Source organism: Scleropages formosus, chromosome 13 (assembly GCF_900964775.1).
Source record: "Scleropages formosus chromosome 13, fSclFor1.1, whole genome shotgun sequence".
Lineage (NCBI taxonomy): Eukaryota > Metazoa > Chordata > Actinopteri > Osteoglossiformes > Osteoglossidae > Scleropages > Scleropages formosus.
The window spans coordinates 26,979,642-26,994,668 of record NC_041818.1 but is presented as its reverse complement, the minus strand read 5'-3'; the positions used below and the strand labels follow the sequence as shown (position 1 = coordinate 26,994,668).

The 15,027-nt window shown below is 47.8% G+C and overlaps 1 protein-coding gene across 10 annotated transcripts in view; it reads right to left on the bottom strand.

Annotated features, from left to right (window-relative positions):
• Nucleotides 1-1,723: 1,723 nt before the first annotated feature.
• The window catches only part of LOC108923100 (mitogen-activated protein kinase kinase kinase kinase 4), a 37,966-nt gene continuing 24,662 nt past the window's right edge, over nucleotides 1,724-15,027 (bottom strand). For 7 of the 10 annotated variants that reach the window (XM_018733609.2, XM_018733613.2, XM_018733615.2 and 4 more), the window contains 14 exons: nucleotides 14,565-14,638; nucleotides 14,162-14,256; nucleotides 13,128-13,234; nucleotides 12,575-12,656; nucleotides 12,012-12,161; nucleotides 10,952-11,078; nucleotides 10,008-10,163; nucleotides 9,757-9,900; nucleotides 9,335-9,469; nucleotides 8,809-8,909; nucleotides 8,181-8,330; nucleotides 5,492-5,651; nucleotides 3,956-4,095; nucleotides 1,724-3,485 (listed from right to left, as the gene is read on the bottom strand). In XM_018733609.2, the coding sequence (XP_018589125.1) occupies nucleotides 3,402-3,485; nucleotides 3,956-4,095; nucleotides 5,492-5,651; nucleotides 8,181-8,330; nucleotides 8,809-8,909; nucleotides 9,335-9,469; nucleotides 9,757-9,900; nucleotides 10,008-10,163; nucleotides 10,952-11,078; nucleotides 12,012-12,161; nucleotides 12,575-12,656; nucleotides 13,128-13,234; nucleotides 14,162-14,256; nucleotides 14,565-14,638 (1,705 nt within the window). In that variant the 3' untranslated portion in view covers nucleotides 1,724-3,401. The remainder of the gene's footprint in view (nucleotides 3,486-3,955; nucleotides 4,096-5,491; nucleotides 5,652-8,180; nucleotides 8,331-8,808; nucleotides 8,910-9,334; nucleotides 9,470-9,756; nucleotides 9,901-10,007; nucleotides 10,164-10,951; nucleotides 11,079-12,011; nucleotides 12,162-12,574; nucleotides 12,657-13,127; nucleotides 13,235-14,161; nucleotides 14,257-14,564; nucleotides 14,639-15,027) is intronic. The other 3 variants (XM_018733612.2, XM_029257129.1, XM_018733614.2) reach the window with 2 other exon arrangements.

The following is a 15,027-nucleotide window of genomic DNA, read 5'->3' as shown; positions in this document are numbered from 1 at the left end:
AAGAGCAACGACAGAAACAAAACGCGTAGCTCGGCTCATCTTTGGAAAACGGTACGAATAATCTTTGTCGTTCCTAGTCAACGTTCAATTAATATATTAATACACTTCTACGGTGATTCTCTAAGCACCACGGACCTGTAGGGATCCTCACACAGAGTCACCAGCTTTTCTAAGGTCGGTGAGACGCCACTCCACCGCCTCACACGCACGCACACGCACACGCACACACACGCGCACACACGCACGCCCGATTGCCACCAGACGCCGCCACTTCCACATTCCTTCCACACGTTCCTCCGGCGGCCCGTGTTGGCCACCGGACCGTTCCTTCACACTGGGCATTCCTTTCGCAAATACACCGGCTCCTCACGTTACAAAATCCTAGTCACGTATTTTTGAAGATACAATTTCCCATTTCTTTAACATTGTTTTCGAAGATCTGTTATCTCAATGCCTTGTAGCAGAACGAACAACTTCAATTTATTGAGCCAAATCACAGGCGGTAGTGAAGAGCACCTCACTTCAATTCAACTCACTTCCACAGTGTTTACAGCTCCTGTCACGTGTTCCTGAGTGTGGGCTAATCAATAACAAGGTAATCGACTGTGCGCGTATTTATGGGAAGGGCTTAAAGTGTTTTTTTTAAAACATTATTTACTACAGCTACATCCAAGACTTTTACAGAACCAAACCAGTGAATAAATTGAAGTTCTTCTGCATTATTAACCTTTTATCGACGATGTCAATTTAGTGGTAAAAATGATACTGGAGATATTTTTCTTTTTTTAAAAAAAAGAAAACAAGCTACAGATTTCCAGTTCTAATTGTATCGATAAACCGAGGAGCCAGTGTATTTCGTTTATTTCGTTGTACTTGAGAAGCTCTGCCAGTCACACAGCATAAATGCCACCATTCAGGTTCCAGTTCGCTGTAACTCGCAGACTAAGACCACTCTGCCGAAACCCCTTTAACGCCGAGAGTCATCAGAAAACTGGACAAACAACAGTTGGCCAACTTGTCATCTTTACTTATTTAGCGCTTCACCAACATAACCGATGTTCACTGTTTTTCATTTAATTCTTTTTAAATTTCTCATTATTTGTACATTTAATTAGTACTTAAGTCACGTTTTATGCGTTATTCCTCATTTTGAACTTCAGTAATAGTAGTACAGTACTAAAGTAGAATAGCTGAAAGCTCGTAGCATCAATGAGACAAAAATCTTCAGAGACACTTTCAGGTTATTGCAAAGCATCTGAAATGTGGCTCTTGAAGTACCTCATTGCGTTCTGAACTGTTAAAATTCCTGATTGTTTCGATCTTCGACCACTTCTGTCTATGTAGCTACAGCAAAATAAAATACAGGCCATGGATACTGATGCTGTACGAAAAACAGAGTAAAGCTATCGTTAATTTTTGTCAGTTTTAAATATTCTCACAGAACCAGCTGCAATGTCGTCATGCACGTAACAAAATTTCTCGCTACTTTTCTGTAACGCCGATACATAACACCACCTTGTGGTCCACATAAGCATGGCAGGAAATGTTTGGGGTTTGGGGCAAAAATACTGCATTCTCAGCTGAAGATAAAGAAAAAGAAGAAGAAAAAAATTTTTTTCTTCAGAACTGTGAAAATCGCATGCTTAAGTAAACATCTCAAGTGAAAGATCAAACAAAAAGACATTCTGGAATGTGTACAAGAAACTTGACATCAGCATCCTTCACATGTGCGGATTCACATTTTAATTCAAACCCAAATGCGGTATTGTCCCAGACAGGCTCCTACACATCAGTGGCTCATTGCACTTTCCCCCCCTAAGAAACGTGTACTACTCATCGTTTCCGGCTGCGGCCGTGGAATACGATTCATACAAACTCATGACAAGTTTGTTCCACGGTCATATTACATAACACGTCTGGTGTATTAAAGTCGAGCTGAACTGTCTCCGAGTCTCCTACTGTTAGAGATACTGGGTCGCATCTCTCAGCAAGATGAGCTCAGTGTCTGGAACAAGTCCTCCGTGGAATTGCTTCCTTCTCCAATATTCCTCTAAATATTTCAACCATTTCTCATAATACTGAATAGGTGTAAAGGAGCATCAGTTTTAAAAGCATTTCTTTCAGATGTTTTACACTGAACTAAGATAGTGCAAAGGATTAAATATATAATAGGGCAGGAAAAAAAATCCCCTTTACTGTACACGCAGATGACCAGATGCAAAATATCTATGAAACAGTGCAAATAATATGTACATCCATCAATGTACAAAGAGACCTACTGCAGCAGGTGAGAGTCAGCGAGAACAAATGTTGCTTTTCTCGCTCGCTGCTGTGTGCAGGAGTGTGCTGACCTCACCACGGGACCATCTCTGGCAGACGCAACGCGTTTCAGAGCAGGATTTTCCACAAAGCGGGCACCGGGGGGTCACGGATGTACGGAATAAGAGGCTGTGCTCACACATGACTGACAGAGACCTGCAGCTTAACAGGTTACTGGTCAGAGGTGGAGAGGAACTCTGGGAAACGCAGAGATCATCAACATAAATAACCCTTCTCATTTGAGTAAATGAGCGCGGTAACGTGATGGTATGGAACATTTCAAGTTCTAACTGGAATGTGTGACACTGTTCACAGGCTCAGAAGGCCTTCCCACAATTCCACCTCAGCGTCAGCCAAAGAGCACCTCGGCTTCGTCAGCGTCAGTCAATAAGAAGCTTTCACCTGTGGGTGTACGGATGTGGGCTGCGAGTCCACGCGGCACTCCTATAATGCAACCGAACAACATGAAATGCTACAAGATGAATGGATGAAACTGTGAATTATTCTGTAATTAATTTATGGTAAATTAACTGTCCAGATATTGATCTTTTCTCATCATTCAGGTTCTGCTAGAAAAGATGCGTGACAGTTGTTCAGTTGTGTACGTAAGGTTTTGGACAGTTCTGTCTATTGGTGTCCTTCCATCCCATTTTCACAGCCCATCCGTTCTGCATTTACACAAATTATTTTTTCTGCTTCAATTAGCCAACTAACTAGATGTTCTGAGGTATATATCTAGCTGAAAATACTATACTATACGTATTGCACAACTGAAGAAGCCAATGGCTGCAAAATAATACTGAATGTTATTGAACCTATGCACTTACAGTAAAATTGCTAACAGTTGCCATTGACAACACAATCAAGTTCCCCCCCCCCCCCCCTAAATTGGACTGACTCATCTCTACATCCTGGAAATGCTAGGCATTATACATAAGGTCAGATATGCTTGTGCTTCTCAAAAATCCATGTGATCCTGCAGTGAGGCTTTGGGAATGGTTGACAGGTGCCAGCGGGCGGAGGGTGAGCCGACTGGGCGTACAGCTCGCTGGGGCAGGACGTCTCCAGTCAAGATTGCAGCATCACCAGCTGAACAGGGAGTTGTGGCCCAGCGTCATGAAATAGATCTGGCTGCTGCCACCCGACTGAACAGAGGCAAAAAAGACCTTCCAAAGAGACACAAGTGGGTTTCAGTACTCAGGTGAATAAATCTATGAAATACTACCAAACGCTTTTGATAAAGGCAAAAAATTAAAAGTAATAAACTTCTGTATTAGCCGGATAAGATAATATCCAGAAGGCTATATGCAAACAGGATTTTCTCCAACTTCCACTCTAGTTTAATTATTACAGTCGTTCTTACATCTGCATTTTTATTTGCCTCTTTCTCTATTAAAGTTTAGTGACATAATGAACTGATACAGAGCCAACAACCAGCTGTCTCCTGTTTCTAACACATACAAAGAAAACGAGGCAGCTGGACCTCCTCTACCAGATCATCTCGTTGTCACTGTACATAACTTTATGTTGTCAGAGACCATCAAAGCTGCCAGTAAATGTGAAGGCCATTGTGTTCTGTGTGTTGGTGCAGCAATATTATGGGGGGTGAAGCAAGGAAGGGGGGGTAGAAACTCACTTTGTCATTCCTCTCACACAGGAACTTGAGTCTTTGAGCCTTCTTGTGCATGAAGACCCCCTCCAGGTTGCCTGTGTTGGCGGACCGCAGCTCAATGGCTTTATCCCCCCAGCCCATCACTTGGTTGGACTGCAGGTACGCTGTGGGAACGATCAACAGAAAATGCTCGTAACTAATTGAGGTTATGATTTTAGGGCTATAGGAAGGAATCTGCCACATCTACTATACCAGAACTTAACCATAAGCAGTTTGAAAAGCACACAGACTCCTTAACTAATTAAAAACAGTTGGGACTGAAAGTCTGTTTGTAGGTTGTTGTGCTTGTAGTTCCAAACTCACTTTTTACTGCTAAGTCACATTAATTGGTTTATCTGCTGGTTATGTTCAGATATAGTTATAATAAAAGATACTTTCAACATGTTTGAAAAATTGATTACTTTCAAGCTACACAAATGAAAGATGAATAATGGATAACAGTCACTGATAAATATGTTGTCTCCGTAATATGTATTCAGTCCCGATTATTAACTGATTCATCCCATAAATGTGTGCCATGTTCCTCATCTTGTTATTGATCAACAGTGAAGAACACCAAGCACACTAATGTAGACACTGGAGAAGACAAATTAAGGTGATTCAATGTTCTTGTTCCATGTGGGTGCTCCTTATTGCCATGTATTGGCTTGGAGGACAAATGCAAGTCACTTTCACTGTGCAAAAAACAAATTTCATAAAACAGAAAATGTCACTGAAAATAAATTAACAAATTGAGAAATGCTCATTCAAAGAAATCATGACTCAGCCATCCGTAATACAAGGAGCAGGTGTATTCTCCCGTATAAATGGCTGAAGACATGCAGCCATGCAAGCAATGTAGGTCAGTGGATGAAAGCATCTGCTGAAGCAATTACAGGTTTCTCAACAGCACAAGTAGACAGGCTTCAAGACTGCACTATAAACATAACATGAGGTCCATCTGAACACACACAAAAAAAGGACCGTGCCTTGCAACCACTTTTCCACACCGAATCCATTTTGTAACAGTGGTTTATTTACACATCACTTAAAAGAGGGGAACATTTCTGAGTCAATTCCCCTCCATGAGTCATCCTTCTGATTAACGGCCCAGCCAGTAGATGCAGTGAAGCATGCCTCTTGCATCGCGTTGTGGTATTTTTAGACCTCACGGCACGAATGTGTCAGGGCCCACTCCAGCTACTGGCTGCCTGGCGTGGAGTTCCTATCATTTACACGAACGATCTCCATGTAGGAAATTCTTAGGAAGCCGTCTCGTAAGAAAAGTGTGGCGTAGCGGTTAGACTGCTTTGCAATATGGCTTTGACACCCTGCTCCCGTTGTAGTGCCGTTGACCAAGGATAATAACTTCCATCTTCCTGGAACACAGCCCTGCTGCTGACAGAACGAACGCTCTGTGTCCCATTGCGCATGATATTGATGACAACATGGGCGAGCAGCTCAATGATGGACGACCCGTCGAGATGTAACGAGGTTAGAGAGGCAGAAACGTGCACACACCGACGGAGGTGGGCATCTCGCCCCACTGCAGCACCGTCTCCTTGGTGATGCGGCCGTAGGTGTCAATGTAGACCCCCTCATCCTCGTAGCAGACAAGCACCTCCATGCCATTGCTGTTCGGCAGCACGATGATGGCGTGGGGACGGATGACGCCTTGGATCTGAAAGAGCACACAGATACACACTGTCACACAAAAGATTTCTGAGGAGACCAAATAGTGATTTACAAGATGTTAATGCAGAGACGCACAAACACAGAGTGCACAATGAATCACATGACACACCACAGTCACACACAAAATATCACACACTTGACACTAAAAAAGCATTAAAAATTGACACTGACACGCACACGCTGTGCAAAAGATACTAGCTCTTTGTCACATACAGACCAGCTGCCAGTACATATACACAGTGTGTCACTGTGCACAAACACACACTGGGTCCCAAACACCAAGTGAAGCCCAGCACACACACACAGCAGCTGCCTATGAGAGGCACGAAGCCCTTTCAAGATGAACCCCACAAACCACAAACACTCCCTGCGTGTGTAAAATTTACACAAACCCACGACCCATAACCCAAGCAGGCGACAGCAGCTACGCAGAGCTGAAGAAGGGGAATCAAGCTCCACTTCATGTCTGCTGGAGTTCGGGCTCATCCAAAAGGTTGAGAGCGAGAGGCTGCTTGGTCTCAGGTAAAAAGGAAGAGCGGGACACAAGCGGTCACAAAATGAGCACCACTGGACAGGTGCAGCATGCGGCAGGACGACAGCGGGACCGGCCTGGCTTACCATAGGTGACCATGGCATATCACACGGATCGGACGGGTGTTTTAACTGCCTGCTAAAATATCTGTTAATCATCTCAGCTTGCTGGGGCTTCATTCCTGTGACGGGAGATTGGGCCGGGCTGCATGCGGTCGAGCGGTTTAAAGCGGTTCTCTGAGACAGACCTGCGTGCCACCATGCTGCTAGGTGGCCCTTGAGCTGACTGGTTTGACTCGATAGCGCCTTCCGGTGCCCTTCTCGGCCCTGAGTTCCAAGGAGAAGCTTCTCCAGGCGTCGATGGGTAAGGAGCACTCTCGTCTCCCCAGAGCTGAAATATCAGCTAGTTTCCAGAGCCAGAACCAAGAAAAGTTCAAAGAGAACACATAACCTCCAGGCACTGGATGGTTACCGACCACCACACACACATGGCTGTGTGTTTGTGTATGTGTGTGTGGCGGCAGGTGAGGGTCCACTGTACTTGCCCCGTCTCCGCCGGTGCCCTCCTCCTGCCGGGCCACCACGATCCTCAGCATGAGCACGGGCATCCAGAGCCGTAGCGCGATCTTCATCCGCTGCCGCGGGGCCCCCAGGGGAGGGGCCGCCAGAGGCCGCGGGCCGGCAAGCAGGCGCTCCAGAGTGAGAGAGAAAGTGAAAGAGCACGCGGACAAGCGGACGGAGAACGGCGTGCGGGAGCTGAGAGCGGGAGCTGCCGTCGCGCAGCCCAACATGTGGAGTAATAGATGTACAGCTCGACACAAAATATATTTATATGTAGGAGAGGAAAAAAAGAGAAGAGGCGGGACGGCGGGTCAGGCAGCAAGCAGCCGCGCGCCTCGCACCCGGGGCCGGTATTTTTAGCGCACTACAGAGAAAAGTGGCACACGGAGAAGGGAGATGCAGGTCTCTGCAGCCAATGGAGGCTTTGTGGAGCACCTCGTCTGGAGAGCTGGGATGGGGACAGCGCCATCGTGGGAGCAGTGCTGATTTCTGTGTGTGTCTGTGCATGTGTGTGTATGTGTATGTCACAGAGATGTTTCACTTCACTCTGTGTGCAACAAAGACACTTCTGCAGCCTGGATGTCGGCAAGGGTGGGACTCTCTTCTGCGTTGGGTGTGTGTTAGAAATAAGGTTCACTGCGTTGCGAATGCGACAGTTCGTTGAGGTGTGTATTTCAGAAAGATGTGTGATGTGTGTGTGTGTTGGGGGCAGATTTCTCTGGACTTGGCATTTCTGTACATTTCTAGATGTGTGTGTGTGCCAGGGTGCCACTTTCCTGCACTGTGTCGTTGCAAGTTTGTGTATGTGTGTATGTTTTTGCTTGTGAGTGTTCTCTGAACGGCTCCCGAGGCAGCTTCGCACCTCCAGCGTGTGGGTGGGATTCTTGTTAATGCAGTCAGACTCGACCTGATACACAAGCGCACTGACACATCGAGCTTGTGGGGGGAGATAGACATACACATGCGCCGTCCACAAAGTACAAACACACTTGTGCTGGCAGGTCACCTATAAGACCATCTCATACCGGTTACCTGGCACCTGCTACCTGGTGCTGTGATCACAGCTTCACACATGTGGAGGATTACAGACCGTGTATTAGGTGTGTGTGTGTGTGTGTTCCCAACTAGAGCGCAGGACATTTCATCGAACCCAGAGCCATTTTTCACAGGTCTGGCTCCAAATGCTCAGCTGGAGTGATGTTTACTGGGGAGGTGGTTAAAGTCCATCTCTTAAAGAGCCATAAATAAATAATGCCATTCACCACCCCCCCCGAAAACATAGTGGAGTACACACAGGGAAGTTGAGAGCCGAGGCCCAACCACACAGGTGGACAGGGTCCTTTCCACACACACACACACACACACACACACACACACACACACACACACACACACAGACCCATTGGCTGGGGGGGGCACTCACGTGTGTGGGCAGGTACAGGTCGTAGGGCGTTCCCGAGTCGACGTCGATGGCGTGAAAGCCGGACACGGAGCCATAAATGACCTTTAGCCGCTGGCCGTCCTCCACGGTGAGGTCCACCGAGAGCGGCTTCTGCGGCAACCCGGTGAAGGACTGAGCCGAGAAAGAGAGGGAAATGTGAGGTTTCAGGCGAGGAATAGCAACACCCACAATGCAAAGCAGCACAAGAGTCACAGCAGATGCAGTGACATACGGCTCGGGGGACTAACTGGGACAAATCACACCTGGTCCTTTGCTCAAGGGTCTTACGCCTTGGGAGTCGAACCCACACTCACAGTGTGCTAATGCACTTCCAGGCTCACCGTACTGTGGCAGAGTCAAATCTTACGTGGTGCGGAGAGTAAACCATGAAAAGTGGAACAAGTCCCCCAGGAAGTCCCAAAATGAGAGCAGAGCCTGAAAGGTGACCTCATTACAGCACGGCATGACATCATACGTGTTCAAGGACATGAGGACGGGACCGTGGGAGGTAACAGGGCCCTGGTAGATAACGGGACCACGAGGGGGTCAGAGGACACATCCAACTGCTGTAAGCGCTAGTAACCAGAAGGAGCTTTAAACAGGAGCTCACCTTAAATGCCATGAACTTGTGGTACGGTTTGGGGGCCCAAGCGTAGACCTCCACGGCATTCTTCAAGGCGATCACCAGGAACTTGATCTTCTCGTACCGCACTGCGGGGGGAGGTGTAGGAGGATGGGTGAGGGAAGTGAAAGGAAGACAGAAAGCTGCACTTCTCCACTCATCGAGCGAACAATATGGAAAGAGCGACTCATTGCTCCACTTTCCATCCTGGATTTATCACAGACACCGACGATTCGAAAAAACCAGAACTTGACCGTTCGTTAATGCAAGGGTACCGCGAACCAACAAGTCACCGCTCCTGTCGAAGACACATTTTACACACTTAACGATCTCTCGCGAACTAACAACCTCATTCGCTCTTCAATAAAAATCTTCAGTGACACAACTATATTTTCCTGGCGGCCACGTTCTTACATATATTGTATGACTCTTAAATACGGTGCTCTGCACCTTCAGCAGCTCATATCCAGAGGGACTTGCAATGAGAAGCGGGTCACCCCACCAGGATACTCACCCACTTTGTAGTGCACACAGCCCTCCAGGTCCCCCACAGATGTCCATCCCTGCCGCTTCTCCACCTCGGGGTCGTTGCGCAAGATCTTGTTTCGGAGCCATGACAGGTAGTAGAGTCGCAGCTTGTTCTTCTTACCTGAAACATCAGCAGGGGGACACGGGTTCAACACAGCTTATTTTTTTTTAACCTGTGATTTGTGCAGTTTGCATTCACCTGAGAACGAGGGGGGCTATGTTTACTTTCCCCAATGATCCCCTGGGATAGTAAGCACTGCGAAGAATAGCGCCCCCTGTATTCCCTCAGGATACTAAGGACTGCAAACAGACCCACTTGCATTCACCTGGGGTAGTATGGATTGTACATAGCGCCCCCCTGTGTCCACGTGATGCAGTAAGCAGTGCGAATAGCTCCCCTGTATGTACCGGAGATGGTTATGAGCACGTTGAGGCCCTCCAGGACGTCCATCTGCTGGAAGCGTCTGCGGGTGATGAGAGAGTAGACCTTCCCCTGACCGCTGCGGTCCAGCAGCCACAAGCCGTTCTCGGTGCCCACCAGCAGATTCACGCCTGCGGGACACAGCGCACTAAGTATGACAGGTGACCGCTATACACCCCAGCTGTCCCCAGGGGGCAGAGCAGAAAAGGACATCCAGGACAAACTCCACATTGCTCACCCCAGAGGCCTGCACACAGGATCTCTGCGTTGAACTTCTTCTTGTACTTGCGGATCTCTGGTGTGTCGCTCTGCGGCCGGATGTTGGTGGGGTTCACATTCACCACGGAGCCTTTCCTGTGGTTCTCCCTCCGGAAGGGCTCGGCTTTACCGCTCGCTGGACGAGCATAGAGGGGTAAATGGGTGTAAACATGCAGACATTAGCTGATGGCAAGCAAACAGCTCAAACACACACACTGGCTGCTCAGGTTATGAACATGACTGGGCCTGGTAGGCGTTCATAAACCTTTTTGTTCCAAACTCCAAAGCTACGACTAAGGCACAATCGTTAAAAGCTTAGTACCGCAGACATCCATTAATTTATTCACTGGTTCCACTATATAAACATTTTGCACATGGCCATAGCAAAAAATACTGTAATAACTGTTTTTATTTTGATATTTTTACAAAATGTGAACTACAATGAAATTAAAACTACCCTAAAATGTTTGGAAATAAAATGTGTTGCCTTTACAAACTACTATTCAAGGCCGACTGCTCATCCTAAAAACATGTGCAGCCCGTCATATTATTATAGTATCTTACACAGCATGTCATATTTTTAATCACTGACAATCAGGAACAGCAGACCACAAGCTGTCAACACTGTGGAAGTGAGCCGAATTAAGATGCCACACTCCTTTTCTGTTCGGCTGCCCTTTACTGCCACCTATTGGCTTGGAGGGTAATCACAGGTCACATTCCCTCAGCAACAAATTGAAATCTTAAGTAAATAAGAAAATACAACTGAATATAAAAATACTGAAACAATTTTTGACAGTTTGTAATAAGGGTGTATGTAGAGTAGATAGTAGAGTAGTGTTTTTTCACAGCCTCAGCATGCTGGGCGCTAGCAGTGTGTAATGTGAGGCATGCTGGGAGCTGTGTGCTGTGTGAAGTACTCACTGGGACTATGGCCCACTGGACTCTGCGGGGGGGAGATCTGCATGAGCCGGGGGTCAATGAAGGGGGTGAAGGATGAGCAGGAAGAAGAGGAGGAGGTGCTCTTCCCCTGCAGGCCACTCCCAGGTATCTGTAACAAACAGAGACAGACAAATTGGATCCCAGGCTCTACAACAATACCTCCAGTGTGTGTATGTGTGTGTATGTGTGTATGCACCTCATGACGGGGGAGAGAGAATACAACCAAGACGTGCATATTTACAGGAGTTTGAAATCAACATCTTTCAGAACCACTAGAGTACAGAACTACAAAGCGATGTTAGAAGATTAGTTCACCCTTCATTTTACTAACTGATAACCAAATGAGGAGAGGGAATAAGAAGAAGCTGTAATTACGGAGCGGCTCCTTTTGTCATAATCATTCAATCCTACAGTTCACTAGCGCCCTCTCGTGGAGAGACAAAGCAATGTCACTGATGTCTGATTTGATGTCCACCTATTGTGTGTTTGGTTCAGGCCCCGGTGGTCTGGAGGGGCTACAGCGATGGCAGCACAAGGGGCACTCTGCCCAAACAGGTCACAGACAGAAGTAGAAGTTCTGAACCCTACAGAGAGGGAGCTGAGGTTGGGTTCAAATCCACAACCCTGGACCTTTCAGCTGCAAGGTAACTGCAGCCCCATCTGAACAGCACCGACTAAATGGTTTAACTGCGTTTAACGCTCAGCATCTGTCCTCTTTATTGACGTGAAGTGCCGGCCCCCTGTGGATGGTATATTCTACCAAAGAGTTTAATGCGCCTCCTGAAGGACGGCCTCGAAAAAACAAATGAGTTGCAGATAACTGGTGTGTGAGCGTCCTGCTCTTAGCTACCTCCCCCAAGCGCAGAATCATCCGAAGCCATTCATCTTGAACAGCAAACAAGCCTAATGTGTTAAAAATTTACGTGCTGCGGGGAGGCTTAAAAAAGCATCTCTAAGTGCAGATACTGTTTCATAACACATGGAACTCACCCCCCCCCATAAACTGATTAACGCACTAAACCCCCCACTACCCTGCACTTACGCGGCTGGGGGGAGACTGCAGGGCATCCGGGGGGAACCGCCCGCCTGTTTCGGGGGTGGGGCTCTTCTGCAGGAGGTCGGGGAGGAGGTAGTTCTGGTTGCACTCCACTCCCAAAGGCCTCTGCAGGTGGTGCACCTGCAGGGGGCGATACTGGGCAGAGTCACTCAGGATAGAGTGGGCAGGACACTCATCAGGGACACTGAGCTGTGTCTTATGTTCTGCTGTTGGACCCTAGAATACGGTACTAACCAGAATTGTTCCAGTAAAACATCCACTAGTTTAACTGACTGAAACTGGAAATCAGAGTGTAAAGAAGCAACAAAATAATAACACTAATAAAGGCAGACCACGTATGAGCACCTCTGGCTCCACCTATCGACAGTTGTGTGTATTGCCATGGTTTGCCAAGGAAACAGGCACAGGAGAGGCCTGTGACGTGATGCAGCTGGGCTCCTCTTACACCATTCCCGAAGGACTTGCACCACAGCCACAGGTGTGAGGGATCTCCCAGTGGTTCTAGGATTACAGTGATGTGACGGGGGGGGTGGGACCAAGTTCATTACCTGCTGTTGGTTCAGGTTGCAGTGGGGCTGCAAGATGACCCCATCAGGGGCAAACCTCCTCTTCCCATTAATTTGCCTGGGCCTGGTGGGAGGAGTCACAAGGGATGTGATCAGTTCTCGCACATCATTGTACCATACACCTGCCTGGAAATGATGGACTGAGCGGTTGGAATCCTGAAGTTATGGCTGTATCACACGCAACACCTCAGTTAAAAAAGGCTTTCCCGTCCCTATGTCCCTCAGAGCTGCTGAATCCCTCCCAGGGACTTAAACCCATCTCCTTCAGAGCCACTTCTCTCCTGATCTCTAAGAATACATAATGAGAGAGAGAGAGATCGATGATGAGAGAGAGGAAGGAGAGAGGAGAGAGAGGAGAGAGAGAGAGAGAGAGATCTAAGGAGATAGACTGCTGTCTGCTGGTTTATCCTTGCTATGGCACCCCACTGCGGAGATCCAGTTGAGCAGTGTTTACTCTGAGTTCTAGCCTATGCAAGGACAGCAGAGAGCCAATGAAGGGTACAAGGAAGGGGGGGTGCCAGGCTGCAGTACCCACCGGGATGCCTCGTCCTCATCGCTGCTCCCCACCTCATCGCTGGAGGATGAATATGCTGTGGCCTTGGTGAATGGGCTCACACTGGCCTTGGGGCAGGATGGCAACCCCTGTAGGATGGAGGGGACGGGAGGTCAGCAGCTGTGAGTGATTGATGCCCCCCCCCCAAATGCCTCCACCAAAGACTGTGTAGAGCCCTACATCACGATAGCATTCACACATGATGTGGGTCAGACCAGGACATGACGCTTGCTATGCCCACAAGGACATGGACACCCCATCAGCAGGCACATCTCAAACCCATTCCTGGAACAAAACACCCTTGGGTCTGAACCCAAGGTCCAGTCCAGGGAGAACAGACTCTATATTGTGATGGAATAGAAATGAAAGCTGTCGCTAAGAACATCGATTTCATAAGAAATAACATGAAAAACTGCACACACATACAGTGTTTTCTGTCTACTACACAGCTAAAATGGAGGAAAACACACACAGCACAAAATCTCACACACACCTATCAAAAAAACAAATCAGGCCCACTATATCAGAGCAATTAGAAATCCATCTGCAGCCATTTAGACTGCGAGGTACAAAGAAATTGAGGAGTCCACAGGGGGGACGAGCAGACGATGCTGAGTTCATTTGTCTGACACTGCAGGGGCTTCATTCATTTCGTTCCTCACTGCTGATCAATAACAAGATGAGGAACATGGCACACATTTATGGGATGAATCAGTTAATAATTGGGACGGAAGGTTCGAAGCCCAGAGACACAGGTCCTTCTGTCCTGTTATCAGTACCACTCACAAATGAGTTCATAACTGAGCAGTGGACAGCGTGGCGGTTAAGGATATGGACCTGTAAGAGTAGGTTGCTGGTTCAGTACACTTCTACTGTAGCACCACTGTGCAAGGTGCTTACCCTGGACCAACACAGTAAAAATGAAAAACCAGGTGTTTCACTAGGTCAAATTCAATAATAATAATAATAATAATAATAATAATAAATAAGGAACCTACGATGGAGGACAAACACACCTGGAGCTGCCCTTGGCCCCCATTTGGGCCGTCCTGGCTCTTCTGGTACTGCTGGAGTCGGGCATGCAGGAGGGGGCTGTCTGTCCTGGAGAAGCCTGAAAGAGAGGGCATCCGCAGGCATCACATCACTAAGGGCGGAAAGGGGAGGGGGGCAGGAGGGGGAGTGAGGATGGTGAAGGCCTTTACCCTATACTTGTAGCTGTTTGCAGGGCTGCTGCACCGATTGAGCTGTGTACACACCCATCCAACCACAAGTGGTTCAATGCACAGTTCCAGATGCATGTGCACACACACACATGCATACACACTACTGCAGGAGCCCAAGCTAATTGGCATTTATGAAATTGTGGTACACAGAGGGAAGCTGTGGGGGTTGGTCACATTTTGGATGGGGGAGGTGTACCTGACTGGGGGCTGTTGGTGGAGCTGCTGTGTGTCGACTTCATGCCCCTGTCTGGCGGAGGAGGAGAAAACCCACTGCAGTGGAAGCAGGAAACAAGCACAGTTACAGGACAGGCAGCACGTCCCTTAGGTGTTATTATTCACTTGAAAGTGAACCTTTACTTAGCTGGCACCTTACAGCGATTTACCCATTTATTCAGCAGGGAAAATTTTACTCCATCAGTTCAGGGTAAGTACCTGCATCAGCAGTAGTACAGATTTGAACAAACAACCTCCAGGCTACAGAGAGACAGCCCTAACCACTAGACCTCATGCTGACCCTGGGAACAGACAGCTGTGTGACTGTGGATTCTTAGAACTCCTGCTCCAACACTGATGACAACACTGGCCAGAGCATCACAGAAACACACTTCACACCCAGACAGACACTGCTGCACGGACACACTTTTCACTTGCACGTGTGT